Genomic DNA, 26,347 nt, shown 5'->3' with positions numbered 1-26,347 from the left:
TAATAGTTTAATATACACTTCTGAAGCTGCCGCAGGTTAAACTACTTGGAAGATACTAAAAGGTACTTCAGTTAATTCAATTAACAAAAGATTGATGTCTTTGAAATTGATTCAATTTGATATCATAGGCTAAACTAAAGGAATGAGTTTTATTATTGGAAAAAAATGTACAATACTAATCTATATAGCTATTCAGTGATTTTCAATTACTCAATTGAACTCCACAGTAAACCAATGAGATAATGACAGGGGCTGTATCAAAATAAAAAATTAATAAAATTCTTGGATTGAATTTCAATAGTAGTCTGCTTGTTATACAGAGTATCACACAGGGAATAAAATATAACAGTGAGCAAATAAATCAATTTTTAATGATCATATTGTTAAGGAATCTTACAGTTTACTATACAAACCCATGTACATGTTTGCGCAACTGGAATGGCCATTTGGAAAGACAACTTCATGTTGTAGAAAATGACATTAAAAATAAAGTAGGAGTTCAGTTAGACAATATCATGTTGCCTCGGCTAGTGCTCAGTGACTGTAGATGTGTGTGTGTGAATTGGAATGGTTGCCTAAAAATAAAGCAGAATTTGCCTTTTGTAATCCTAAACATCATAAACTGATGGTGTTTCTTTTTTTCTTTTCATAAAACATGTTGTGGTAGGGTTTTTCAATCCATGTCAGAGAAGCGCGCAAACATGGCTTTACGGACAGCATCTTTGTAGTTTCCTGTTGTCGGTACATCTAAGGTACTCCCCTTAACTCCCAAGCCAGTGCCCTTTGTCCTCATGGAAGCCTGCGAGCAGACATAAGGACTCATTAGAGACGAATAAGTGCCAACATCCCTCAGGGAATGGCGCTAATTGTTTTCTAAGAGAAAGGCAAGAGCATCTGTGCAGAGATGTTAGGAATGGACTCACCGATATGGGAACAGTAATGCCCTGTTGGTGGCGCCCCAGGCCTTTGCCTTCCTGCCAGCCCATGGCTTGTAGCATCTTGTTCCCGATGTTATCACTCGTCAGGCCATCTTTGGTCGGCTGATCGTAATGTCTGTTGGAGGTGGGGCACAATTGATTAACTTTTTGTTGGCTGTTGCATAATAGCATGTGTTTTTATGTTTTTTTTTTAAATATATTTTTGGATTGAAGGTTTAATCTGCCTTTCGCCCAAAGTAAAATAGGATAGGCTCCAGCAAACCTTATGAGGATGCGCGGTACAGAAGATGAATGAATGAAAAATGAAATCAGTTTTTTCTTCTGATTTTGTCAAGCCATTGATCACTGTCACTGACATTAAATGGGTTACTGCATAATATAAGAATTCCACTGAAAAGGGGTTGGCTCAACTCAATACTATTCTAATTTATAAACATGATCAAATGGCAATGCTAGTGTGGTTCACGCATGTATGATTACACATTCAACAGTTTTTTGAAAAATGCCCTTTCACAAATGTGAGTATTTGAGTGAATGAAACATTTTTTGCCCCTGACTGAAAGAAACCTGCTTCACTGTAATGATTACTTACATTGTTGGGGTAGGCCGCTTTGTGTTTTTCAAGTGTTTCTTAGGAGGTTCTGGAATGCCGTACTTCTCTCTCCTCTCTGCAGCTCGGTCTCTGTATTTCAACTGCGGACAATACCAAATTATTCAACACAGCATATACCTACGTCATGGCAAAAGAACACTAAAAATTTGAAGAAAGGGGATATGGAAAAATAAAAAAATGCTGAAGCAACTTAATTCTCACAAAGTCACTGACTTGGGTGCTTACCCAAGTAGTATGAAATGGGACTTTATTATGAATAAACACATTTTTGCTTTTATTTAAGCTAATCAAATACCTCGGTCTCTTTCCTCTCTAGATCCTCCAATTCAGCTTCAGAAAGCTGTGATCTTCTGTGGATTTCCAGGTTTTGCTACGATAATTAAGAGAAACAAAGTTACCAAATAATGAATACACACTTAAACCTTCTCAACTATACTCTTGCGCAATCATTTGGCGTGTCTTTAACACAAACAACAGTACTCAAATATCCCCAATAACTGAAAAATATTTTTGCACCGACTGCGTCAAATCTGAGGCTTGTTATAATAAAGGAAGATGTTTATACAGATCTTATAGAATCTATGAGAAAATCTATAATATAGATATATAAACAGGGATGGCATTCCAATATTTATTTTCCCATCTGGTGTTAAGCGTTGTGAGTGAACAGATGGCAGAACTCAGAATATTCCTGACAAGTTGCAGATCACCTGCTGTTCCAGCATCCTCACCTTGTGAAGGTCAGAGAGCTGCTGGTGACGAAGCAGAGCCTCTTTATTGGGGAACTGGCGGCGACACAGAAGGCAAACCATCTTGGCCCAGTCGGTTATTTTGACGCTATTGTCCATTTTCTGATCTGATCCGCCCTCCTCTGGGTCGCTGTCCCGGTCGGTGGTGACAATTGGATCACTCTGCGGGAGAAAACACAGGAAGGTTCAAGTTTGTGCTTAAAAAGAATCAATAGAAGCCGGGCAGGACACAACCTTCACTGGAGGCTCCTGTTCTATGACGTTGAATTGTTCGGTGAGGAGGGACGGCACCTCAAACGTGGCCATCTGCTGAAAGGTAAGATTACCATTGAAATCTAAATATAATGTAATCATTCCGATGGACCAATGACATATAGTCAATAAGATGCTACTACCTTCTTCTCAAAAATGGAGAAACATGCATCAGGAGCCTCTTTCTTCTCTTCATTGCTCGATGTTCCCGCTATTTGTACATTTGTTTTATAACTCTCCTTTTGCTTATTTAAGGTCTTAGCCCAGCGCTCCATGTCCTTTGCAATCTAGAATATAAAAAAATAGAAGTATTATTTGATTGAAGGGAAAAGTAGTTGTAATATGAGGAATCTGCAGGAAATTATAGGGTTCACTGTTCAGACGATAACCATGAGCTGAGGGGTATGTTTTAATACTTAGGTCAAAGCATTTGGAAAGGGTAAAGCCATAAAAATAAACATGCAGATTTTCACCTCATGGAAGTGGGTTTGGAATAAATCCATGTAACAAATGAGGATTTACTATAGTGCGTACCTGCTGTGCCGACTTGCTTTTGGGCTTTTCTTTTTTCTCTTTGGGCTCCTTGCTGCTGGTGTTTGAAGTAGATGAACCACCAGCAGAGTTCATCGTTTCCGTTGCAGACGGCGCAGGGACATAAGCGTTTTTTTCACTGTCCCAGTAAACGTACTGCTGTGTCTCCGCGTTGTAGTAATACTATTGAACCAAATTCATAGAACTACTTTAGTTACCTCCTTAAAATGACAAAACAACTCATGCATATTGCTTATACAGTATTTGTTGAAATTGCAGATATGACGGAAACATGACTACTTTTAGCACTATAGATTTAAATAATCCATGTCTCTGTTTAATGTATACAAACCTGACTATTAGGGTCATAGTACAGTCCGGTGTTCGGATCATAGTAGTAACCAGAAGACTCATCATACTGGTATGTGGACGTGTCTGGGGCAGCTACAGGTGAGAGGGCAATAATGTTGATGTATGCAAAACACAAATGAAGACTTTTCCTCTCTCCTTGAATTTCAATTGTTACCAGTTCCAGTGTTGCGGGCAGCAATGTTTGCTGCTGCTGCAGGGAGCAGTGAGGCTGTACCAAAGGTAGAAGCCAGTTGGGTTGGATCTAATGCACCTGTCAACTAGCGTGAAAGAAAGTACAAGATTTAAGCATACACATGAGGAGCATAACAATGTCATAGATGTATATCTTACGTGCCTGGTTAATAATGACGGGTTGAAAAACTTGAGGCAAGACAACACCTGCAGGTAGCATATTCTTTATCCCAGGAGCAGCTAAAGATAATTGATAAAAGGGACGTTAGCAAATTCCGTTTTGTATTAAAAAAAAATAGCAAAGAAGTTACTCTTAATTACCTCCAAGCAATCCATCACCAATGACAGGAGGCAATCCTTCAGTTTGCTGTTGCCACACTTGAAAATTCTGTCCCCATGGTGAGAATGAATAGACCGTTTAAATTCATGAAAAATTCCTGGCAGATCTAGGATGGGGTTTTAGTGATCCTCAATAAATTATTTAGTATATTGATAAAACATTAAATGATGATGCCACATGATGGGTGGGGCCAAAGTCTTGTCAAGCAGTTACGTAGTGCAGGTTGTGAATGAAACTTTGGTCACTATGAAGTACTTTGTATGTTGGGTGATGTAAAAAAATAGTGTTGAATTGTAAACAAAGCAAGAAAAAAAAATGTCAATGATTTGATACATGTAAAAAAAGGGGGGATCTAAATTGGCGCATAAGGTGAATACTGTTGAGGGGAAGTAGGATGTACCGACCTGCGCTTGATGTGCCAAGCTCTCTGGAGTGTTGATGACACCGGTGACAGCACCAGAGCCTTGCTTTAACTTAAGTATTAAAATACAGCACAATAAGAGCAGATCAGGAAAGGTACACTTGGTAGCTCACCATAAATAAAGAGACACGTGTGTGTGTGTGTGTGCGTGTCCGTTTTTAGTTTAAATACCTGGCTGGATGACCACTGGGCTGCAGCTATGGCTGTGCTAGCAACTGAAAGTGCGCTGTTTCTGATCGCATCTGCATGTGAAGACTCTCTGTTAAAGGAAAGCCAGAGTTAAGTGCTTACTATAGATGATTATGCAATTAATTGAAATAAAAATAAAAAAGACAATCACATAGGAGGTATGACTCCCTTTAGGTGCAGTTTTGGGAATAATCCTTTCACCCAGCTATATATATATAAAAAAAAAAACTAAAACAGTAAGGCTATTAAATATTAAAAACTATTTTTGAATTTGACTATTGATATGAACTGTCAAGTTTACAATAATCAAATTCTAGATCCAACATGAAATGTTTTCATAAAGCCTGTGTCTATGCATTTCTATGTACAGTATTTATATATTACGTGTGTGTTCCCTCACTTTCTCGCACTCTTGGCATAATCCACTGCAATTGTTTTACCATCCATTTTCAGAGGTGGTTGGAGGCTTTGAAGAATGGTGAGCAACTGTGAAGCTTCCTATGTGATAAAAAAAAAGGTACAAAACTGAGTATTAGGCACACCTGCACATCTTTTGCATCTATCAGATTATAAAATAAATCTAATGAGCTAACGCACCAGGGGAGAGGAGAGTTGAACAAAGCTAAAGCCTCGGTTCTGTCCTGTCTGCTTGTCTTTGATGAGGCGGATGTTGGATGGAGACAAATTTGCAAATGGAGCCAAAACCTTCAAAATCTCATCAACAGAGCATATGGGAGGAAGGTTCCTCAGAATTATTGCTGTGAAAAGAAAAAGAAGTGAGCCAGAAAATGAAAATTGGGTGATTAGATGAGATGTAAGAGAAAAATTGTGACTCACTGTCCGCACTGTATTCCCAAGGCTGCTGAGTCTCTGCATTTGAACTGGCGACTGTATCTCCATCTAAAAATATGGATGACAAATTCATTAATTCATTTTCTAACGGGTGCTGGCGCCTATCCCAGCTAACTATGGGCATCAGGCAGGGGACCCCTGTATTGGTGGCTAGCCAATCGCAAACCACAAAGAGACAGACAACCTTTCACATAGATAAATTGTTGTTACTTTTAGGCAAAGCCTGACACGTAAAAGTAATTTAAGTATGCATAAGTAATTTAACCACTGATGTCATTTAAACCAAGGGTGTCAGACTCGGGTTGGTTCGCGGGCCGCTTTAACGTCAACTTGATTTCAAGTGGGACAGACCATTTTAGATATAATATTTAGATTTTTTTTTAATAAAATGGATTAAAAGCCCTGAATATTCTGTTTTTTTATAGATCTAAAACAATGTTTATTTTAGCTTTTTTATATATATATTTTTAGATTTTACAAAATGATTTTTGAACTAAAAACACAGAAAAAATGGATTAAAATATTACAATTATTGATTTAAAAGGGGGGAAATCAGGAAATTTAATATACATCTATACTCTTCATTTTAATTTGATCCTAAAACAGAAAGTCGGCACTCATGATTTACTTTCCCGGGCCACACAAAATGATGCGGCGGGCCAGATTTGGCCCCCGGGCCGCCACTTTGACACGTGATTTAGACGTTATTGTATGTGTATTGGACAAAAGTTTTTAGAGCAGAGCAGACAATGTTGAATTTAATAATTCCATTAGTTTTAATTTCCTATCATGTCAACTTACCAGTTTTAGTTGCCCCACATCTGAAACACTTTAACCTCTTCCGGAAATTGTAAAGACCACACTGTGAGGAGACAAATGTCACCGTTTTAATGTTAAAATTGTTCTGAAGTGACAATAGTTGGAATTAAGGGGTCCATTAAAAGACACTCACAGTGCTGCAAAGCCAGTTGTCAAACCTCTGCTTTCTGGTACTATAGTGCACTGCGATGTTTCTTCCCTGGATCACCAGCTTATTCTGTGGAGTCATGAAACATGTGTTATTTCAGATTTTCAAGTGTTCACGCCATGTCACCACTCGAGTGAGCGCGGCGGGAAGAGGAAAGATTGGCTGGCCTAAGGCTCACTTCTTAGGCAGAGTGCCATTGGGATGGAGGGGAACAGACCTTAGCCTCTTTTACACAGAAATGACGCAAAATTTCGAGAGAGAATACACCCCCATTCAAGTGGGCTTGTGTGCTTTCCTACAGCAACCCAAAATCATACCGTTAAATGTTTTATGTCAGATCAAGCATCGGACCTGGCTTTTACAGAATATTTTGACCGACAGTCAGTACAAATGAGCATGAGGTGTTGAAATGTCATGTGAAATATTATTAGGTCAACTTTGTCCTCCAATTGGTGTCGGGATTGTTTATTTAAAAAAACTGCCGCATAGAAACAAAATGTTAGCTGTCTAAAAGAGGCTATGGAGAGAGACCAGAGAGATAGAAAAGTGTGTATGTGTGTTTTTTTTTCTTTAAACCTGTGTTTGGGGTCGGAGCGCTGCCAACTCTCTCCTCTGTCACCAATGTTTAATGAAGAGGAGACTGAGCTGGAGCAGAATATGTGCATTTTTTAAAGAATAGTTTAAAGAGCATAATGGCGAAGAATTCCCAGGATTATATAACAGTGTATGCTATGCTGAAAATAAAGTCAACTGAGGTGCTGAGAATGTTTTGTTTTGGCTGAAAAGGTTGCTGGAAAGCGTGTGATATCAAACATTCATCTCTGATACCACAAAGACCATCGATTAAAAATTTACAGGTACCATAAAATGTCATTATCATAATGGTATCGGGGCTCTTATCGCCAAGAAAATTTCTAGACTTGGTGATTGTTGAGGCAACCTGATTGGTCTCCATCCACTGGGTAGAATCTTGCAAGTGATAAAAGTCCACGAAGGCGAAACCTCGGCTTATACCTAGAGACAGCATTCAAATATAGACGGGAGGTGTGTTAGTGAGAAGGCTATGGTGCAATGTTCAAACTCACAATGGGCGTGTTGTGTACAGCCAGATTCAAATTCAAGTGGAGGAGGAGAATGCTTATTGGATTGTGGCGGATTTCGGCATATACTAACTAGCAGGTAACGTAAAAACTGAGAAATCAAAGAAAAAAAAAAGTAGCAATAAAGTGGAACCTCCACAGAACTAAATCAGTTTTGTGATGACTTCCAGCAGTTCTATTTTTTTTTTTCATTTCCTAAAGAAGACAATACAAAGACAATTAATCATCAGATGCTTAATAAAAATACAACATCTAAAACTACCTACCCTTTGGTAAAATGTTGTTTTACTTTGGTAAATTTTGTGCATGTAACATGAATCTAAAATCTACACATCTTATTTAAACATTTTATAATGCTCTAATAAGAAAAGACCAAGATAAATTATTTCAAAACATTGTCCCCTACGATCACGAAATTTAATAATAAATATTTTAAGGTAAGAAATAATAAAAATGAATGCTTTGTTGCAGCTCTTCCAGTCAGCATATTTGGAATGATGTGCAGTTGTTAGAATTATTATTACTCGTATGGATACAATTATTTGTTTGAAGTATGTAGTATTAACAATGTTTGCTAATATATTATTACAATATAAAAAAGATTATATAACATTATAACAAGAGTTTTTTTAACAAATATTTTTAAAGAACTGTAAACATAAGATGCAACAGCGCAGTTCAACCTTAACTACCTGAATAAAATATTGAATATTTGGCTGTTGTCAGATAAAGTATTTCTGCCACCTTTCCTTCCAACAGTCAGGAAGTATTGGCAAAATTATTTCAAGTTTTTGCTGTTTTAATATGACTGCTCGGCAACCATGACTGTATAATTGCCCAATCTAATTTTAGAAATAGTTAACTAAAAGAGCTGAGCTTCACAACATTGGGGTTAATCTAAGGCACTTAAAATGGGGGCTGTTGTGTGCTGACTCCTATTTAACATTAGTTTGAATGTGATTTATTTATTTTAAATAGCCAGTTGTCGGTTCTTCATTAATTATTTGTCACTCTTACTGAAGCGTTTTATTTTTACAATTAAGATGTACAGGCTGAAGGTCACAATCATGTTAGGAAAGAGAAAGGCTGATTGGTCTAACTCATTCTTTAAAAGTAGTAACCTAGAATTTTAAAAGTGGTGAGCAGACCTAGACTAGCATTTAACTGCTGTTGTTGTTCATATTTTTCTAATCAGCCAAAACCTTTGGTATATTTCACTTTCGGGACTATGGTATTACTTTATCGTCTAGTCAACATGGGTTGCGGTATTCCCCCCCCCAATAAAGGGCAAAGGTAAATCACATTTTAGGATTTTGACATCATACAGGATGATGTTTCGAACATCAAGTTTGTTAAGCCATAGCTTTCACTTGCAGAGCATTTCAAATTTGGAGGTTCCACTGCAAATAAATATATGTAGTTACCTTCATACTTGGTCACATGAGCACAAATAAATGGAGGAGAGGATCAAAGGAGTGTGAGACCAGAGTTGCAAAATAAAAAGCGAGACACGCTACTGAGCACACACACGCAACTCACCAGTCCTTTTTTTCATCAAGCGGACATCCACGGGTTGGGGACCGGGCATCTGCTCCAGTGCTGAGCGGATCTGCAACATGCCAATAGACAGAGGAGAAACAGAAATTACCACAAGTCACTTGTATTCGTTCATCCCTTTTAAGGTCAACCACAGCAAGTCATGTACATCTCGGTACAAGTCAGTTGGCAGTGTTTACTCTCAGGGGGTTCAGTTGGATTCTTACTTCAACAACATTGATAAGGTTAAAATTCCATTTCCAGGTCTAGAGACAATCACACTTTTCTTCTTTACTATTAAATGTAATGTTTGTTGGTGGAATAATGAACACAAAATCCAAGAAAAAGCCAAATACACTTTTGCGATTTGTGTGATGTTAAAAGTCCACTTTTCTGAAAGAAATCTGTGGAATTCCATGCTGACTTGAGAAAAAAATACACCATCTTTTCCCTCAAAAAGCATGAGTGACCATTAAACATACATCTTCCTCTGTGACCTGGAGAGAGAGACCCCTGAGCATGATTGTCTTGTTCTCCTCCTCCTCGTCCTCTTGATCTTGTTCTGTTCTGTAGTCGTGGTCTCCATAGTCGCCGTCGTATTCATCATCTGATCTGTCACTGTTGTGACGTTTTCGACCCCTCTGTTGAGAAAAAAAAGGGAACACGTGGAGGCAAAATATTATGCAAGAGTCCATAGTACGCTCGCGTTCGCGTACCTCTCTACTGTCTCTGCTCTCGTCATAGTGATCTCTGGATCTGTCATCCCATTTTCGCTTAGAATCCCTTTCAGAATCACGACCATGTCTGTCACGTGATTGTGGCTCATCTCTTGAGCCATCTGATCCATATCTACCACTGCGTTCTCCTCGACTGGGCCTGAAATAAAGGGGGAGAGGAGAGCCATGCCAGTGCAGTACAGAACACAATATGTACTATGACTAGTATAGTCACATTCATGTGGTGAATAGAACATATTTTACCTTTTATCAGATCCCATGTTTACTTGGCCACACGCGTGATTCACCAATGAACTGTAATGAGAAAAAAAAACATTCTAAACTAGAAGGAAACGCCTTTTAAAACATAAGATGCTTTTAAGTACTGTTTATCATTTTATGCAAACGTTATGAACACATGGCAAAAATCTAAAACTTGTTAACTTGGGTTAAAATTGGTTACATTCATCCAAATTAAAATAAATAAATAAATAGCCATGTGATGTCATTTTACATTGTTTCTTTTTGTTAGGCTGAAATTGTCTGGTTGGCAATAGTGAGGACGTCTTCAGTTGATTATTTAATTTATTTGAATCATTATTGCACAAGAGAACAATAAAAATGTTTATTTTCTTTTAAAGGTAACATATGTATGTAGTTACTTTCATAATCGAATAACAAGGAAAGCAATTTATTTACTTATTCACAAAAGTTTGAAGTTCCAAATTTAAAAGAAAAAAATGGATAATAAGGTAATAAGTAAGTTAATAAATAAAATAAATACATGAATACATGTGATAGTTATTGCGATAATTATCTATATCGACTGAAATACTATATATTTTTAGTCATATCGCCCATGCCTAACTTGAATCCAAATAACAATTTTGCCACATTACTCTCATCCATGTCAGACAAAATGTTTTTCCAGATACAGAAAATTGCTATGATGAGGGAATGATGCACACAGTTAACTCATTGACTGCCATTGATGGTACTTGACATCCAATCAATTTCCGAATGAACGCTGTCCGCCCGAAATGTCAAAATGGTGTAGACATTTAGCACCATTAATGGCAATGAAAGTTACTATTGGACGTCTATCGTTGTCAATGGCACCATTTATCGCATTTGGGCTTGTTTTTCAAAGGAGTTCCATTCCCAAACGATCTAACACACGGAGTAACTCAGTTAGTATATATTTGTGAGGAACCGGCGTGCAAACTCAAAAAAAACAATTGAATAAAATCTATAAACGTGATTTTTAGTGTGACATGATGACGTGTTAACCCGCGGAGGCCACTTCAAGGAACACCGTTTGCAATCTGACGCTCTTTACTTCCCACCTTCTCCATTCTGTCATTTCGACTGTTTAGTTGGTTTGGAACTAAAAATTACACGATTTTCTGAAGGTTTGGTGGAATAAAAACCACACGATGGATAAATACAGAATAAGCACTCTTACAGATTGACCCCCGTCAGCATTGTGCAACACTCTCGACCGAGAAAGAGCGATCAAAAAATAATTTAAACTGAAATCAGATGATATCTGTAGCGGAGAGAAAGACGGACAACCTAGTACGTTATACATACCGTTTGAAAATATCAACGCGAGTTTAGTTTGACAAATTCTTATCAAATATACCACAACATACCATCTGCTAATGGACCTCTTTGACGAAGACTGTGCTTCAATTTTACTTCCGGGTTAAAAACTACACAAAATCATAGCTAGCGTCACCTAGAGGTTAGGAGGATACTCTTTATGTCTCTCTCTTCTTGCACCCCAATGGCGTTAAGCGTCTGTCAAAGCTTTGAAATGTTTTAACCACTAATTCGACTGCTTTAAAGGTTGTAGATTTCAAACAGGCGAAACGTCACCCGTGGTCTTCCGCGTCAAGAAAACAACCGTGACCGCTCCCCGCAAAGAAGAGAAAGGTAGCCGGTTGGCTAATGTTATACGCGCACCGTTAGCCTTAAATGTCATTTACGACGCTGCTTATTGTTCCGCCAGTTTTCCCACAGTTCACTTTATATGGATATTCATATCACGTAGAGCCGGAATTGTGTGCACGTGAGCGCTTGCCGATGTTTAATGACGCCCATTCTCGGTATCTCTTTAATAATTCATAGTAGGCTGAATGGCTGAGCCAGAGCTCCTGCTGGACTCCAACATCCGACTATGGGTGGTGTTGCCAATTGTTTTTATCACCTTTCTGGTTGGCGTCATACGTCACTATGTGTCCATCCTTCTACAAAGTGACAAGAAGTTGACTCTGGAGCAGGTGTCAGACAGGTAAAATATTCTAAGGCTAAGCACTTCGACATCTGTCATCATCGTAATGAACTAAACTATCCAATGTTCATGTTCATTCCAGTCAGGTTCTCATTCGGAGCAGAATCCTGAGAGAAAATGGAAAATATATTCCCAAGCAAGTATGTGTTTTGATCTGTCTTATATATAGCATATGAACACACTTCCATTCCCGTAGCCAATGTCAAATATTGTGTCCTTAAAAATATTAAGTGTTCACTTTTAACCATACGTTGATTAATCTATGTACTTTAATTAGGGTTGCACATAATAACATGTTTACGCTCTGTTTTCAGTCGTTTTTAATGAGGAAATTCTACTTCAATAATCAAGAAGATGGATTCTTCAAGAAAACAAAAAGGAAGGTTGTTCCACCCTCACCAATGACTGGTAATAAAAAAGCAAACGACATAATTCTCTTAAGGCAGAAAAATTTACCTGCAATTGATATGACTTAGGACTCATAGAAAAGGTTGGGTCTTAGCAATTTTGGGGTGTTTTTAGTTGTGTTACTGTTATTATCCTGTTGCAAGGCCTATAACTAGATGCCTGATACTGGATTGCACATAGTCTTGGCATTTCATTTTAATCTGACCTGCAAACATTCAAGACTCAATTCATAGAGGTATAAACATTTTTGAGCATGTATTTATTGTATAACATGCTTCTCATTTACCATGGCAGATCCCAGTATGCTGACAGACATGATGAAAGGAAACGTGACTAACGTACTTCCCATGATCCTTATCGGAGGCTGGATCAACTGGACCTTTTCGGGATTTGTAACAAGTATAGTGATTTTTAAATTCTGGAATATTTGGGACTCTCAAATATGACTACTATAATTTTCCTTCACTCCAAGATGTGACATTGTCTACAGCAAATGTGTTCCTTGTTCTTTCCTGCAGCTAAGGTGCCCTTCCCTCTCACACTGAGATTCAAACCCATGCTGCAACAAGGAATAGAACTCCTGTCATTGGATGCTTCATGGTAAAGTCATACTTCAGCTAGCTGGACCAATTCATTTTGGTGGTCTTTTTTGGGGCTTTTGTGAGTTAAGTGTTTGTTTTTATTTTTTTATATAGGGTGAGTTCAGCATCGTGGTACTTCCTAAATGTCTTTGGACTGCGAAGCATGTACTCCTTAATCCTTGGACAAGACAATGGTAATGCGTTGTTACTTGTATCAAAAAAAAAAAATCTGTGCAGTGTTAAAATATAACTTCTGTGAATGAATATTTGAAATGTGCTGCAGGTGCAGATCAGTCAAGGATCATGCAGGAACAGATGAGTGGGGCTGCCATGGCCATGCCTGCAGACACAAATAAAGCTTTTAAGGTACATACTAATCAACCCACAATTACTAGCTAATTGTTTTTTTCACAAATATTTTATGATATGAGGCAGTAAACATCTCACTTTACTAGGCAATCTAGCTAACTAGCTAATCATAATGTTATATTAACCAATCAAGACGTAACACGATTTGCAGATTTCCCTCAGGCAATCAGGACGCAGAACACAATGCACACATGTACACTAATAAACAATACACATATATATATAATATATACATATATTATAATATATATGCCAGGAAAAGAAAATAGTTGGATGTTTTAATTTGTGTTTGTGGAACCAATGTTGCATGAGGCATGTAGAGTTAGGAGTGGAGATTTAATAAAATGGTAGGCACAACATTTTTTACATTTTTGGTGGGTGATTCTGTACTTTATTCCAGGCAGAGTGGGAGGCCCTGGAACTGACTGATCATCAGTGGGCGCTGGAGACTGTGGAAGAAGATCTCATGAGTATGGAGCTGGACTTTGATGGAATGTTTAGCAAGGAACTGCCCACTGGTATATTCTGAGGCCCTGATCGTTTTTTTCTGCTTGAGGGCTTAAATGCAGGGATTGTTTTATTATTATTTTTTTGAAACACTGAAATCTGACAAATCCCTCCTTATTATGCAATCTTTACATTCCTTTTTGTTTTTTAAATTGTCCGAAAGTCAACCACCACTAACTTCATTATTGACTGAGAATGTCTGAAGTCATTTTGTTGCATTATAATCAAACTGTAAATCACACTACTCGCAAAAGGTTTGGCATATTCTGCTCCCAATTAAGCTAAAATGCAAAAGAACATTCAGTTATAGTTAAACTCTTGACACCTGAATTTATATTTAGTGGTGGAAGAAATGAGAACAGACCCTGGGTGAGGTGAACATCAACAACCTTGTAAAACGGGGGGGGGTGGTTGCTAGAGAATCATCAATGTCGGCGGAGCTAGCTGTGTGCTGGCATAGATATTTTAACACTTAAACGCTGCATTATAGATAGGTCTGTGCATCATCTTAAGTTTGCTTTAGACTTTTCACTCGGCCAACCACACCTTTAACCCCACTAACCAGTACCCTAAAGCCTGAGCTCAGGTGAACCTTATTCCCAGCACCCTGTTAAACTCTGCCCCTGTAACAGGGATTGTATGACACATACATTATCATAAATGCATCGTAAATAGAAATTGATAGTGATAATTAACAGGTTAATCTTGCCCATTGCTCAGTGTTTAAATCATTTTTAAAGAACTTTGTTTTCTAACATGAAGCCAGATGTCTAAATGTACAAAATTCAAGTGAATTCTCAGGATCAATTGCAATTGATCATTTAAATTGAGAATTTTCTGTTTTCTAACATGAAGCCAGATGTCTAAATGTACAAAATTCAAGGGAATTCTCAGGATCAATTGCAATTGATCATTTAAATTGAGTTATCGGATGTTTCCAAGAGAAATACAAACAGATTGGAAGACAATGGAAACTAATAGATTTGGGTTATTGTACATATAATTTGTTCATCCGTTTTCTTGACTTGGAAATGAATAGGGGTAGATCCTGAAATGGTTAAAGGGCACATTAAGACAAACAACCGCCCGTGTTTACACCTAATCGTGCAGCAGTGGCTAAAGCATGCAAAACCCACAGAGGAAGGCCAGAGACAAGAATTGAACCCTCGTAATGTGAGGGAATATGCTAACCAGTCATTACTGTGCTCATAAGAACAACTGGCGTTTACTGGTGTTTAACATTTGGACATTTCATTGAAATGGTTAGAAAAGGTCAAATTCAGTGCAAATGTAAAAATCATTTTGGGTTCATCCCAAAATTTCTGATGGGATTTGTTGGACATTGCTAATTTTTTGGTGAGCAGTGTATGTCATAGTAAAGTAAACAACTGTGAACAACTGGCTTCATATTTTATTGTATTTAATGTGTAGCTAATGTTGCTAGTTTCCTCTGCACAATTCAGTTCTAAGTAGATCTTTAATGTCTGAAAAATGTTTGATTTAATACTTCAACCACTCTTTTGTAAGACTGTTGAAGAACTGACTGCTTGTTGCCACAAGATGCAGTTAGTGTATTTTTTTTCTCCCTGTTAAAGGTTTGTTTTGTAACCTTCCTGTGTTTGTTTTGTACAGTAAACATGTTTTGACTAAACAACTGGTCTCAATTGTTACTATTAAATATCGTTATTAATGTGCTCCATACTCCATACATTTGCTGAAGGTACATTCCTACATACATTTTACTGTCACCAGTAGTTATAAGAAAATCACTTTAGATTTGAGTGATGGCAAATACGTTGTCCATGTGGATCCGATCAGGAATAATCTTGATTAATAAAATGAAAAGACATTGAATTTAGTCATTTTGCCATGTGTATAAATGGAGAAAAACCTAAACCAAAGCCAATATTTTCCAGAAATAGATGGAATATAGCTGTTGTCAGATGGTTTACTAGTCAATCTAGTTTAAATAGTCTTGATTTTCGTGAAAGTGCCCCACTGTCATATTTTGATTCCCCTGTTTAGTGTGAAGAACAAATTCAATGGCATTTTCAATGATTTCAATAACAAAACGTAGGTTTGTTATTCTTTATCGTGAGTTTCATTGATGTAAAAAGAGTGACGTGTGGAGAAACAGGTGGCACACTATGCCTGTGTGTAATGTCGAGGTGGCGACGACACAATCTAGCGGCCCGTGCGCCCCTCGCAGCCACCGTAGGAGGAAGCACGCCCTCATCGGCCCAAAGAGCTTCCCTTCTCTTGTAGCCGCGCTCCCCTGATACCGGCACACTAGCTCGCCTACACGATGGCCGAAGGAGGCGGACCCGACTCGGGCGGCTCAGCGGACTCCGACCCGGATATGCCAACCGCATCCACGGATAACCAAAAACAGACTATTGGCTCGCTGCTTAAGACCTCACTGAGAAAGGGCGACGAATGGTGAGAAGAAGCCCGGGGCCGACTTCGGGGCGCGCCTGATAAGCTAGCCCGAGTTTGCTAACTTTAGCCTTTAGCTAAGCTCCAAACCGGAAATGGCAAGAGCGCTTATATGTACTCCATTTACACGAAAAACATCGTTTTGTCAATAATGTTCCCATTTGTTCTATGTACTTGTTTGAAATCCCGTTATTTGTTTCCTCACGTAAAGCCATTAACACTGGACACAGTAAATATCTTTTGTCAGCAAATAGCTCAGCAGCACTGGGATAAATAGTCTGTCTAAGAGGACTGCTGAAAAGGTTTCTATTTGATTTTAACGTGTCCCGTCGTCAGCCGATATGGTGAATGATCGGCAACTACTACAGGCCCTGTTTTCGGGAATTTGTGTTAAAGCCAGCATTCAGATGGCTGATTTGCCGGGAAGACCCAGATCCGCGTTAGCTACCTCTTAAGACCACCCGGCACTGTCATATATTGCTGTCATGGGATAAGGCAGGTACTTGTAATATAAGCGTTGTTGTCACGAACCTTTTTTATAGTAACACCAGTGAATCGTGTTTGGCATAACTACACATGCTAATAAATCAAATCTACCCTATAAAGCTGACATAATAATGAAGTGTGGAGGAAAAAGGTAACTGCACATGAAAAAAAGTGAAATGAAATTTCACCAAATATCACCCCAAACTGTCACTCATTTTCATGTAATAACGTTGGTGACTCAAGCATGTCAAAGTAATATTTTTATTTCCTTACTAAAAAGTAAATCCTAACCATGAAATGATTGTACCATCAATGGTCATCAGCTCATCTCATTTTCTGAACCGCTTTATCCTCATTAGGGTCGCGGGGGGTGCTGGAGCCAATCCCAGCTGTCTCCGGGCCAGAGGCAAGGGACACCCTGAATCGGTGACCAGCCGATCCCAGGGCACAAGGAGATGGACAACCATGCACACTCATACCCATACCTAAGGGCAATTTAGAGTGTCCAATCAGCCCGATAATGGTGTCGGTAACCGGCATTTGATATACTTGTCAAAAGTGGAGGCTGTTACATATGGCCTCCATTTAAATTCTTTGCTCCACTTTATACGCGGCAATCTTTGTATGTGATTTTCCTCAAGCAAGCTTCTTAAGTAAAGCAGATTGAGCAAGGGTAAGCGCTCAGGTGAGTGTAGCTAGAAAGAGATCTACCAAAGATATATGCCTACAACAGTACTATATGGTATCATGTCTTCAAAATAACTGTCTAACTGTTCCCTCACAGGTATTTAGTGGACAGCCGCTGGTTCAAACAGTGGAAGAAATATGTGGGCTTTGACAACTGGGACATGTACAATGTTGGAGAGCGTAGCCTCTATCCAGGACCTGTTGATAACTCGGGCCTGTTCTCTGGTAATACTCCTGTTTGGCCATCGCCAGAATTTAGATAGTAGGGCACCATCAACAGCTTAATGATTTTTCTTTTCTTTCTAAAGATCAGGACAAACAGGTCTTGAAACAGCACCTCATCGATGAGCTGGACTATGTCCTAGTACCCACGGAGGCATGGACTAAGCTTGTCAGCTGGTATGGCTGCCTGGGTGCCCAAAGACCTATTGTTAGAAGGGTAATTTATTTTATAGTTTTGCTTTGAATTTCAGTATTTCCGTAATCATTTTCATCTAACCCAAGTTTTACTATTACTTAGTACATGTTCACCTCCACGTCTCTCACACAGGTTGTTGAACATGGCATGTTTGTCAAACACTGCAAGGTGGAGGTCTACTTGCTAGAGCTGAACCTGTGTGAAAATGATAACATGGACAATGTGGTCACTCGGTACTTCAGTAAAGCTGACACTATTGGTGAGAGACTTTCCGAGAGGGTTCAACTAACCATTAAAATGGACTGTAATTGGCACCATTTTTGTTTCTTTTTTTAAACAGATACCATAAATAAAGAGATGAGGACATTATTCAGTATTCCACCGGAAAAAGAAACAAGGCTTTGGAACAAATATATGAGTAACACCTATGAGCAGTTGAACAAGCCTGACAGCAGTGTACAGGACGCTGGCCTCTTTCCTGGGCAGGTAATATAAAAAAAAATACAGTTTTCGCAAGTCATTTCTCCTTCTCAAGCAATTAGGAATTCCACTCATCAAATCTGATAACGTGTTTCTTAAAAAGGAAACTTGCCCTCTGCAGTATTGTTTTAAAAAAAAAAAGAAGGGAAAAAACCCACTAATAAAATAATTAAAATCCTGTCACCATTTAGCACTCCTAAAACAAATATTTGCCCTTTACCTGAAGTTTAAAAAAATGTCTAAACCAAGCCTGAGCTTTTTTTGAAAACAAAAAAAACAAAGGTTTTACAGTTTTTAATCTTGAACGGATCACCACTTGAGCAGATCCAAGCAAATGTAAGCATAGCAGTCGATTGTGTATGTAGACCCATGTCAATATGATGAGTCATAAGGAGATCAATACACTTGTTCAGCCCCTCTCACTGGTGTATGACACAACATTTTCTATTCACTGCAATAGCTCATTATAGTTCCATGTCTTTTAGATACAATAGCAACTTCCCGCGCTTAGAGTTTAATACTGTTTGTTAAAGCTTCAAAATGTGAATTCATGATGTATGATATCAAGTATGAAGTTAAGATGGCTTAGATTGATTTCCATGTCTTAGTTTTCATGTAGCTTCTTTACTCCCTCAGGTGCTTGTGATTGAGCGCAAAAATGAAGATGGAACCTGGCCAAGGCAAGCCTCTCATTCCAAGTAAATATGATGAAATGCTTTTCCCTTCTTACAAATCTGCATTGTATTTGTTTCTTATATCCATGATCTGATTCTTGTTCACCAGATCCAGTGCAACCCCATCTAGGACTTTCACCACCTCCCCAAAACTGTCCTCTAACTCGTCTGCCAGTGTCTCCCCCACAGTCACCAATGGAAACAGCAGCTGCGGGGCTGGTTACACGCTCAACAACAGTGCCTCGTCTGGCAGTAGTAGGTCTGTATTTCATTTTTCGTTAATTCATTCAAGAAATTCATAGGCAAGACCTAGTATAAATTACCTTAATGTGAAAAATCGTTGCTAAAAGACATGCAAATCACAAACTTCTTAGAACTATAATAATGGAGAAAATAATGCTTAAACATGTAATGTCTTGCTTTTTTGTGACAGTTATAATTAGAGATATAACAATACATCAAACTTGATTTAAATGATTGGTTGAGCAATGATTCAATAAAATCAATTGGAATGCAAGCCATTGTTCTCCATTATCTTTTAGATTTTATATGCATTTTTTAAGAAGGTTTTTCATTCAATTATCTGAATAGATTCAGACACAAAATGAGCAATAATGACAAAATAGATTTTTTTTTCTTGTTTTAAGTGACCTCTAACTGTTGGTGTTAAATAATGTTGTATTAAATGGACCAAAGGCCCTTAAATTAAAAATAATCGTGGTGGTCTTTTATTATCCAAAAATATCACATCGTTGCCCATATAATCAAGATTTATTGTGCCATCATGAAATTGGTAATCTACAGCTCCAACAATGATGTACTCTCCCACAGACTAGGGGGTTATAATTCCTACAACTCCTCCTACAACTACAAAGAGTCCCAGTCCCAGCCTGGCCTATGTGGTCTCGGTAATCTAGGCAACACATGCTTCATGAACTCTGCTATCCAGGTACCATCTAACTGGAGATGAAGATACGTGTATATCTTGTTTACATAATCATATTTCACACATGTATTTTCCATTCTTTTTCCCCACAGTGCCTAAGCAACACGTCACCACTCACCGAATATTTCTTAAATGACCAGTATGAGGCTGAGATTAACCGAGGCAATCCACTGGGGATGCGGGGCGAGATTGCAGAGGCCTACGCTGATCTCGTAAAGCAGATGTGGCTCAGCCGCAGTAGTTCTGTGGCCCCACGCACTTTCAAAGTATGCCTAGTACGATGACTTTTATGTCTTCAGACCAAAGTTCTAACGCTAAGGTTTTTGATTCCAGACACAAGTGGGGCGCTTTGCTCCGCAGTTTTCAGGCTATCAGCAGCAGGATTCCCAAGAACTGCTGGCCTTTCTGCTTGATGGTCTCCATGAAGATCTGAACCGTGTGAAGAAGAAGCCTTATTTGGCCCAAAGGGATGCTGATGGCCGTCCTGATGAGGTGAGATTTTTATTTCAGTAGATACCTGGAAACTGATTTTATGGGGGTGGTCATTTCCATTCTTTTTCGATTCTTTTATACCTAAGGGCCTTTTTTAAAGTCCATTTTAAATTAACATTTAGTAAAATAATTTTTTTTATCCCAGATCGTCGCTACGGAAGCCTGGACAAACCACCGTTTACGCAATGACTCAATCATTGTTGATATCTTTCACGGCCTCTTCAAATCCACTCTGGTGTGTCCTGAGTGTTCAAAGGTGTCTGTGACCTTCGACCCTTTCTGCTACCTCACTTTGCCTCTGCCAATGAAGATCGACCGAAGTATGGAGGTCATCCTTGTGAGAGCCGACCCACAGTGCAGACCCACTCAAGTAAACAGTTTTACAGAATTAACAGGTCTTTTGGGCAAGTTAACACAGTGGTGGTGGTGTCGGGGATTATCACCTATTTAGGCATATGTATTCTAAAGCAAATTTAAGTGAATTTTTACACCTTGAAATTGTTTGTGAAAGCCATATAATTCATATTCATATTTTAGAGTGATCTACTAATATTACTTTTTCGGGGCCGATAACCGATATTTGGAGCCAATATTCATTTGCAGTAAACATGTACAAATTGGTGTAAAAAAATTAATAATGCAAGCCCTGAACTTCAGACATGCTAAATAGTCCATAAATAAACATGATTTCGCTTTTTATTTATCAAATGATAAAATGTTTTCCCTAAAATACGGTAATTTTCAAACAAGTTATTGTAAGTAAGTCTTGAAAAGTACTTGTATTTTAAAAACTTTGTATTAGTACAGTTCTGTATTTAATGTTTCATTATAATGTCTTTTCTTTCACAGTATCGAGTTGTTGTTCACAAACTGGGCACAGTAATGGATTTGTGCAGCACCTTGTCCAGACTCTGTGGGATTCCTCCAGAAAATGTTCGATGTTACCCTTTACTCTAATAATCAAGTGGCCTAGACATTATCCAACTCCTTCTTTTACTTTCAAGGTTGAATGCAAATGCCGTCTACTAATGTTGTGTTGTCTTTTTGTAGATGGTGGTGGCAGATGTTTATAATCGCAGGTTCCATAAAATTTACAGAAAGGATGATGGCCTCAGTCAAATTATGGATAAAGATGAGATATATGTGTAAGGATTTTTCTTTATTAAACAATCCTTTCGCATGTACTCTGTGCTTGATAGCATGTGCGTGCGTTTTTCTGCTGCAGATATGAAGTGCAGGAGGAGAATGGCGAGACAATGAACCTGCCAGTTTATTTTAGGGAGCGGCATTCAAAACAAGCTGGAAGCTCCTCCAGCAATATGCTCTTTGGCCAGCCCTTACTCGTCACCGTACCCCGTCACAACCTCATAGCGGACGTTCTTTACGAAAAGATCCTTCAGAGGATTGGGTGAGAAACACGGATAACAAAAAAACGGAGGACTGGGTGTATCCATTACACAACTGATTTGGTCTATCTTTTATTGCAGGCGCTATGTAAAACACCCGCAGAGCGGTGGAAATGAAAGTAGAGCCTCGGCTTCGGCCACCTTTGCCAGCTGCAGTCAAGTTCGTGAATGTTCCACATCATCCGGTGCCAATGCCAGCATAGGTGGTTGCAGCAGTCCCCTGTCAGATGCGGCCACATGCAGTGCCAGTTCAAGTAATGGCAGTAACCACTCAGAAACTTGCACTGAAACCAATGGAATACATGATGGTTAGTGCCCAATTGGCTTCTTACCTTTTGGCACTTATCAATGCTGTGAATTGGAAAAGGCTTTTGTTGTTGACTATTTATTTTGATTTGCCGTACGGGAAATAATTAATGAATATCAATTAATGTTAATAATATATTGTGTATTTATTGTTTTTAATCAGTATATCAGTCACCCAGGGTTTTCAATACCAGTAATGCGACTCACTGGTCTGGTTTAGTTAACCCTATTGTGGGCATTAGCTTTGTTCTTCCAGGTTAAAATGTGCATTCATCCTCAACGAGCAATGAACTCTTTCACTGCAAGTTATTTGTAAAGCGAATGTAGTCAAACTTAGTTTTGTGGATACCGGCTTAATTTGGAACCAGGAAGACTAGGAAAACTTGAGAGATAATGTGGGCTCCTTAGATGAGGAATTTAACAATAGTATGTTTCACCAATAGATGGCCCTGTCACTTCAGGGTAAGTGCTTAATGAGATTGCACATGCAGATGACCCTGTTTCAAACCCTGGTCTCCTTGGCTGACCTGTCATTGAACTTTCTTCTAAATCTAAATATACCTGAAGCTCCAAGAGAGCACACCTTTGGCCAGGATCCCCCAATCCTTACTTTTTTAGTAACTTCATTCATAATTACTCCAGAAGTGAATTTTTTTAGTCTGTTCCACATTCTATTAAAGGGTCTGGTTTTTGACAGATTTTTATGTCAATCCTAATTGGAACATTTTTTATATGTTCCCAGGAGAGGAGGAAGCCATGGACCACCAGGTGAGTCCAGAGCCACAGAACGGCCAGTCTGAGGAGGAGACTTCTGATTTGGAAAACGGGACAATTGAGAGTGAAGCCAAGGCGGGCTCCCTACCATCCAAACTCTTTAGCTTCAGTGTTGTCAACTCTTATGGAACAGCCAACATCAGCCCCCTGCCATGTGACGGAAACATCCTCAAACTTAATCGTCAGTTGTTGTTTTTCTTGAATCGCATTGATATTTTAAATGACAGTTTGCTCTAGTGTGAATTTATCTGTGCAGCACATTCCACTGTGGCTATCGATTGGGACTCTGACTCCAAGAAGATGTGTTATGATGAGCAGGAAGCAGAGGTTAGTGTTTGTGTTAAATGTTTGTATAATTTTGCTTTGTGTGAACATTCATTGTTTTTCAGGCATGTGAAAAGCATGAGAGCATGCACCAGCCTCCCAAAAAGAAAGCCACCGTGGCTCTGAGAGAATGCATCGAGCTCTTTACAACCATGGAGACCCTTGGAGCTCATGATCCATGGTAACCTTGATTAGTTCGTTTTTAAATCCCCCTGCCCTCCTCCGCTCGAATCTCCATCCCACTAATATTACGCATTTTCTCTCATTTTCTTTCCCAGGTATTGTCCCACGTGCAAGAAACATCAGCGGGCTACGAAAAAATTTGACCTGTGGTCATTGCCTCGTATCATGGTCGTTCACCTAAAGCGCTTCTCTTACAACAGGTGCTGGAGGGACAAATTGGACACAGTGGTTGATTTTCCCATCAGGTATGTATGTGGATTTCATCTGTCAGAAAAGACTCTTATAGTGTTAGCTTTTTTGTTGTTCCATTATTTGGCTCTTAAAAAAAACTTTACGGTCTAATTGGCAAAATAGTTGTTAAGTAATGTCACCTTTCCATCATAAAAAAGAATGGCATTCTCTAGTGTTACTATTGATTCCTTTGTGTGCTCAACTATTAGCCATAGCAACCTTAAAATGTACATGAATCATGGTGGTGAATAAATGTATAAAAAAAACGAGAAGTTAGGTCAACAATGGTGGTGCAAGTACACACAAAAAAACTGTCAAATCCTGTTTCTAAGTGCTTACTCATTCTTACCTTTGTTGGCTTTAGAGCCCAGAATAACATGTTTACATGTCTTGTCTGTTTTGATCAGGGATTTGGACATGTCAGAATTTCTATCTGACCCCAAAGCTGGTCATCACACATATGATCTTGTCGCTGTGTCCAATCACTACGGAGGAATGGGAGGAGGTCACTGTAAGTCAAGTCACGTCATTAACTTTCATTGTATTACTTTTTTTTCAGCCAGTCTTTCAAAGCATAGTAGCAATTCACCAAAACCAAGGGTTGACAACCTTTTTGCCTGAACGTAGATGTGCAGATGAAACCATAGGAAAATGTCTTCTTTTTGCAAAATACAGGGCATTAGTTGAGTCTGTTCCTTAGCAAGTCTTCCCTTTCATGTGCAGAGCAAATTGCTGCCACATCTGTTTGAGGGAAAAATAGAGCCTAATGAGGCATCTGGGATGTGACACAAGTCCCAAAGGCCCCTGGTTTTGTTTGCGACAACGGTCACCTAGCACTGTTGTGATGTGCAGTTAGCTAGCTTACTATGCCACTTCCCTAAACTGCATCTTTTCTTTTGATAGTTCAGGTGTCAATAGCTCTCTGGGGGCTTCATTTTCCGTTGAGCTATTCACAGCCATACTGGGTAGGGCAGGTTCTCTCTTTTTTTTTCTCCTCACTTTGTGCCTTTTTGACAGACACCGCGTACGGCAAAAATAAAGTGGACGGAAAGTGGTATTACTTTGACGACAACAGTGTCTCGACTTCTTCGGAGGACCAGATTGTGGTGAGTGTGAATTTACTCCATTTTCCTTCTACAATGCTTTGTCATTTTGAATGGCTTCCCCTGCCATATGAAACTCTTCGCCCTGGTGTTAAGTTTCCCTGCTTTTGTAACCCTAACTTTACCCTCCACTTGCAGACTAAAGCAGCCTACGTGCTATTCTATCAGCGGAGGGAAGAGGAAGGCCTCAGCAAAACGGAGCCATCTGCGTCACTGGGAGGAGCCCCCGAAGCTGCCGAGGACGACATGGACTTAAATTGATTGAGCTCATGGCGCCAGAAATACAAGCAGACACTGCTTAAGTGACGAAGACCATCAACTTTATCCCCACCACACCAATACTCACTTAGATTTACATCTACTATGGCGGCAGCCGACCTGAGAGAATATTAAGTAAATTAATTAGTTAAGAGGAGAAACATTATTGTGGATGAACAAAAGCGTGTGATGCCCACCACAAAGCAGAAAGAATTTCTTTTAAAAGCCAAATGTAAAGCTTGTCTCAACCAAAGTGTTCCAGGGTGTGTATAAAAGTTGGTTTAGGTGAGCTTGCTGTGAGATTTCAACTCCTTATTCTGGACATTACTTGAGCCAAAACAAGCAGCTTGTCCCACACAGACACACACAGGACTTCAGTTGTGATCACACTGCAAACAGTGGCCTTTAGTTTGGAAATGGTACATGCATTTTGTCTTCTTGGTGAATTGAGCATCTCCCTTCTAGCGTACAACCTGGACATTAAGGGTTATTTTGGTTTGCCGCACATTTCGGGACCTTTTTACAAAAGGCTTAGGCTAAATCATGCGTAAGATTGCAGTGCTGTATTGAAATGACTAACGTGTTTGAGATCTTGCAAACACGTTGATTTAGGATATACAAGATTGATCCTCCTGGATAGTCTGCAAGGCTACAAACAAGCATCCAGTCAAGTTCTTATTTTGCTCTCCCTGAATGAATAGATATGCTATATCCTACTATTCTCTATGATAAATGAACCCATTAAGCACAGTTAGTGAATGTTGGATTGTGCTCCTGATTGTAAGGCACTTAAGATTCAGTAGTGACGGGTAAATGACTGGTCACCATCTATAGGTCTTTTCCTGGACAAACTCCACTACTTTCTACATGCCACTGACATGTCATAAATGTAATCTTAATTTAGCATCTCAAACAATCAGTGATTTTTGTTTTGGGTCACCGAATCCAAAAGGATCCAACTTAACTGAAGATATGTAAATAATCACACTATTTTAAATAGGTGTAAACATTCTTGTCCTCATATTTATCATGCTGATATCTATAGGATTTGTTTTTAAATTGAAATATTTGAAGTCAAACTCCAATAAAGACTGAATGCCTCAACAGTAACATGCTTTCTTTGGAATCAATGTGCTCCTTAATATACATGAATTGTTGCCTTTTGTCATGCTACCCACAGAAAGTTGATAGTTTACTGACATCTCTTGTTAAATAATTAACTAGTTAGTTTGCTT

The 26,347-nt window shown here is 38.9% G+C and overlaps 3 protein-coding genes across 7 annotated transcripts; 2 read left to right on the top strand and 1 right to left on the bottom strand.

Annotated features, from left to right (window-relative positions):
• Positions 1-343: 343 nt before the first annotated feature.
• LOC144075501 (RNA-binding protein 5-like) lies at positions 344-11,509 on the bottom strand. 4 transcript variants are annotated; one of them, XM_077602577.1, is made up of 25 exons: positions 11,403-11,509; positions 10,012-10,062; positions 9,748-9,907; positions 9,514-9,672; positions 9,035-9,104; positions 7,336-7,409; positions 6,381-6,464; positions 6,230-6,290; positions 5,414-5,476; positions 5,174-5,334; positions 4,977-5,074; positions 4,559-4,646; positions 4,371-4,439; positions 3,948-4,014; positions 3,790-3,866; positions 3,610-3,712; positions 3,436-3,527; positions 3,087-3,266; positions 2,696-2,839; positions 2,535-2,609; positions 2,283-2,462; positions 1,847-1,921; positions 1,531-1,631; positions 924-1,053; positions 344-799 (listed from the first exon to the last, which is right to left on the bottom strand). In XM_077602577.1, the coding sequence occupies exons 2-25, from the start codon at positions 10,026-10,028 to the stop codon at positions 674-676; spliced, it is 2,454 nt and encodes an 817-aa protein (XP_077458703.1). In that variant the 5' UTR covers positions 10,029-10,062; positions 11,403-11,509; the 3' UTR covers positions 344-673. The 4 variants fall into 4 exon arrangements, with proteins under 4 accessions (XP_077458703.1, XP_077458700.1, XP_077458702.1 ...); XM_077602574.1 differs by having other exon boundaries at positions 9,514-9,907; XM_077602576.1 differs by having other exon boundaries at positions 2,535-2,606; positions 9,514-9,907.
• Positions 11,475-15,603, top strand: emc3 (ER membrane protein complex subunit 3). The gene is made up of 9 exons (XM_077602579.1): positions 11,475-11,685; positions 11,881-12,043; positions 12,126-12,183; positions 12,358-12,451; positions 12,746-12,850; positions 12,970-13,051; positions 13,147-13,226; positions 13,316-13,398; positions 13,802-15,603. Exons 2-9 carry the CDS (start codon positions 11,889-11,891, stop codon positions 13,928-13,930), a joined length of 786 nt encoding a protein of 261 aa, XP_077458705.1. The 5' UTR covers positions 11,475-11,685; positions 11,881-11,888; the 3' UTR covers positions 13,931-15,603.
• A 473-nt stretch (positions 15,604-16,076) lies between these two features.
• On the top strand, positions 16,077-26,222 carry usp4 (ubiquitin specific peptidase 4 (proto-oncogene)). Of its 2 annotated transcripts, none has more exons than XM_077603353.1 (22): positions 16,077-16,347; positions 17,615-17,742; positions 17,826-17,956; positions 18,068-18,194; positions 18,276-18,421; positions 19,052-19,095; positions 19,199-19,348; positions 19,921-20,038; positions 20,128-20,301; positions 20,369-20,527; positions 20,673-20,897; positions 21,377-21,460; positions 21,578-21,672; positions 21,753-21,935; positions 22,015-22,241; positions 22,982-23,194; positions 23,270-23,340; positions 23,403-23,518; positions 23,616-23,765; positions 24,159-24,262; positions 24,769-24,857; positions 24,993-26,222. In XM_077603353.1, the coding sequence occupies exons 1-22, from the start codon at positions 16,214-16,216 to the stop codon at positions 25,113-25,115; spliced, it is 2,991 nt and encodes a 996-aa protein (XP_077459479.1). In that variant the 5' UTR covers positions 16,077-16,213; the 3' UTR covers positions 25,116-26,222. The 2 variants fall into 2 exon arrangements, with proteins under 2 accessions (XP_077459479.1, XP_077459478.1); XM_077603352.1 differs by having other exon boundaries at positions 19,052-19,113.
• The last annotated feature ends 125 nt before the right edge of the window (positions 26,223-26,347 follow it).

Source organism: Stigmatopora argus, chromosome 6, assembly GCF_051989625.1.
Source record: "Stigmatopora argus isolate UIUO_Sarg chromosome 6, RoL_Sarg_1.0, whole genome shotgun sequence".
Lineage (NCBI taxonomy): Eukaryota > Metazoa > Chordata > Actinopteri > Syngnathiformes > Syngnathidae > Stigmatopora > Stigmatopora argus.
Note: the sequence above shows the minus strand (reverse complement) of the source record. Positions and strands in the feature narration are given on the sequence as shown.

What these genes read in the sequence shown, in the direction of transcription:
- LOC144075501 (XM_077602574.1), bottom strand. An exon ending in ATGTGGGGCAACTAAAACTG is followed by an intron (nt 5,477 to 6,229) that starts GTAAGTTGACAT and finishes CCATATTTTTAG; the next exon opens with ATGGAGATACAGTCGCCAGT. An exon ending in AAAGCAAGTCGGCACAGCAG is followed by an intron (nt 2,840 to 3,086) that starts GTACGCACTATA and finishes TTTATATTCTAG; the next exon opens with ATTGCAAAGGACATGGAGCG.
- emc3 (XM_077602579.1), top strand. Translation starts at nt 11,889, where the DNA reads ATGGCTGAGCCAGAGCTCCTGCTGGACTCCAACATCCGACTATGGGTG. An exon ending in CTTTTCGGGATTTGTAACAA is followed by an intron (nt 12,851 to 12,969) that starts GTATAGTGATTT and finishes TCTTTCCTGCAG; the next exon opens with CTAAGGTGCCCTTCCCTCTC. An exon ending in ACACAAATAAAGCTTTTAAG is followed by an intron (nt 13,399 to 13,801) that starts GTACATACTAAT and finishes ACTTTATTCCAG; the next exon opens with GCAGAGTGGGAGGCCCTGGA.
- usp4 (XM_077603352.1), top strand. Translation starts at nt 16,214, where the DNA reads ATGGCCGAAGGAGGCGGACCCGACTCGGGCGGCTCAGCGGACTCCGAC. An exon ending in CAGTAAAGCTGACACTATTG is followed by an intron (nt 18,195 to 18,275) that starts GTGAGAGACTTT and finishes TTTTTTAAACAG; the next exon opens with ATACCATAAATAAAGAGATG. An exon ending in GTGGTTGATTTTCCCATCAG is followed by an intron (nt 23,766 to 24,158) that starts GTATGTATGTGG and finishes TGTTTTGATCAG; the next exon opens with GGATTTGGACATGTCAGAAT.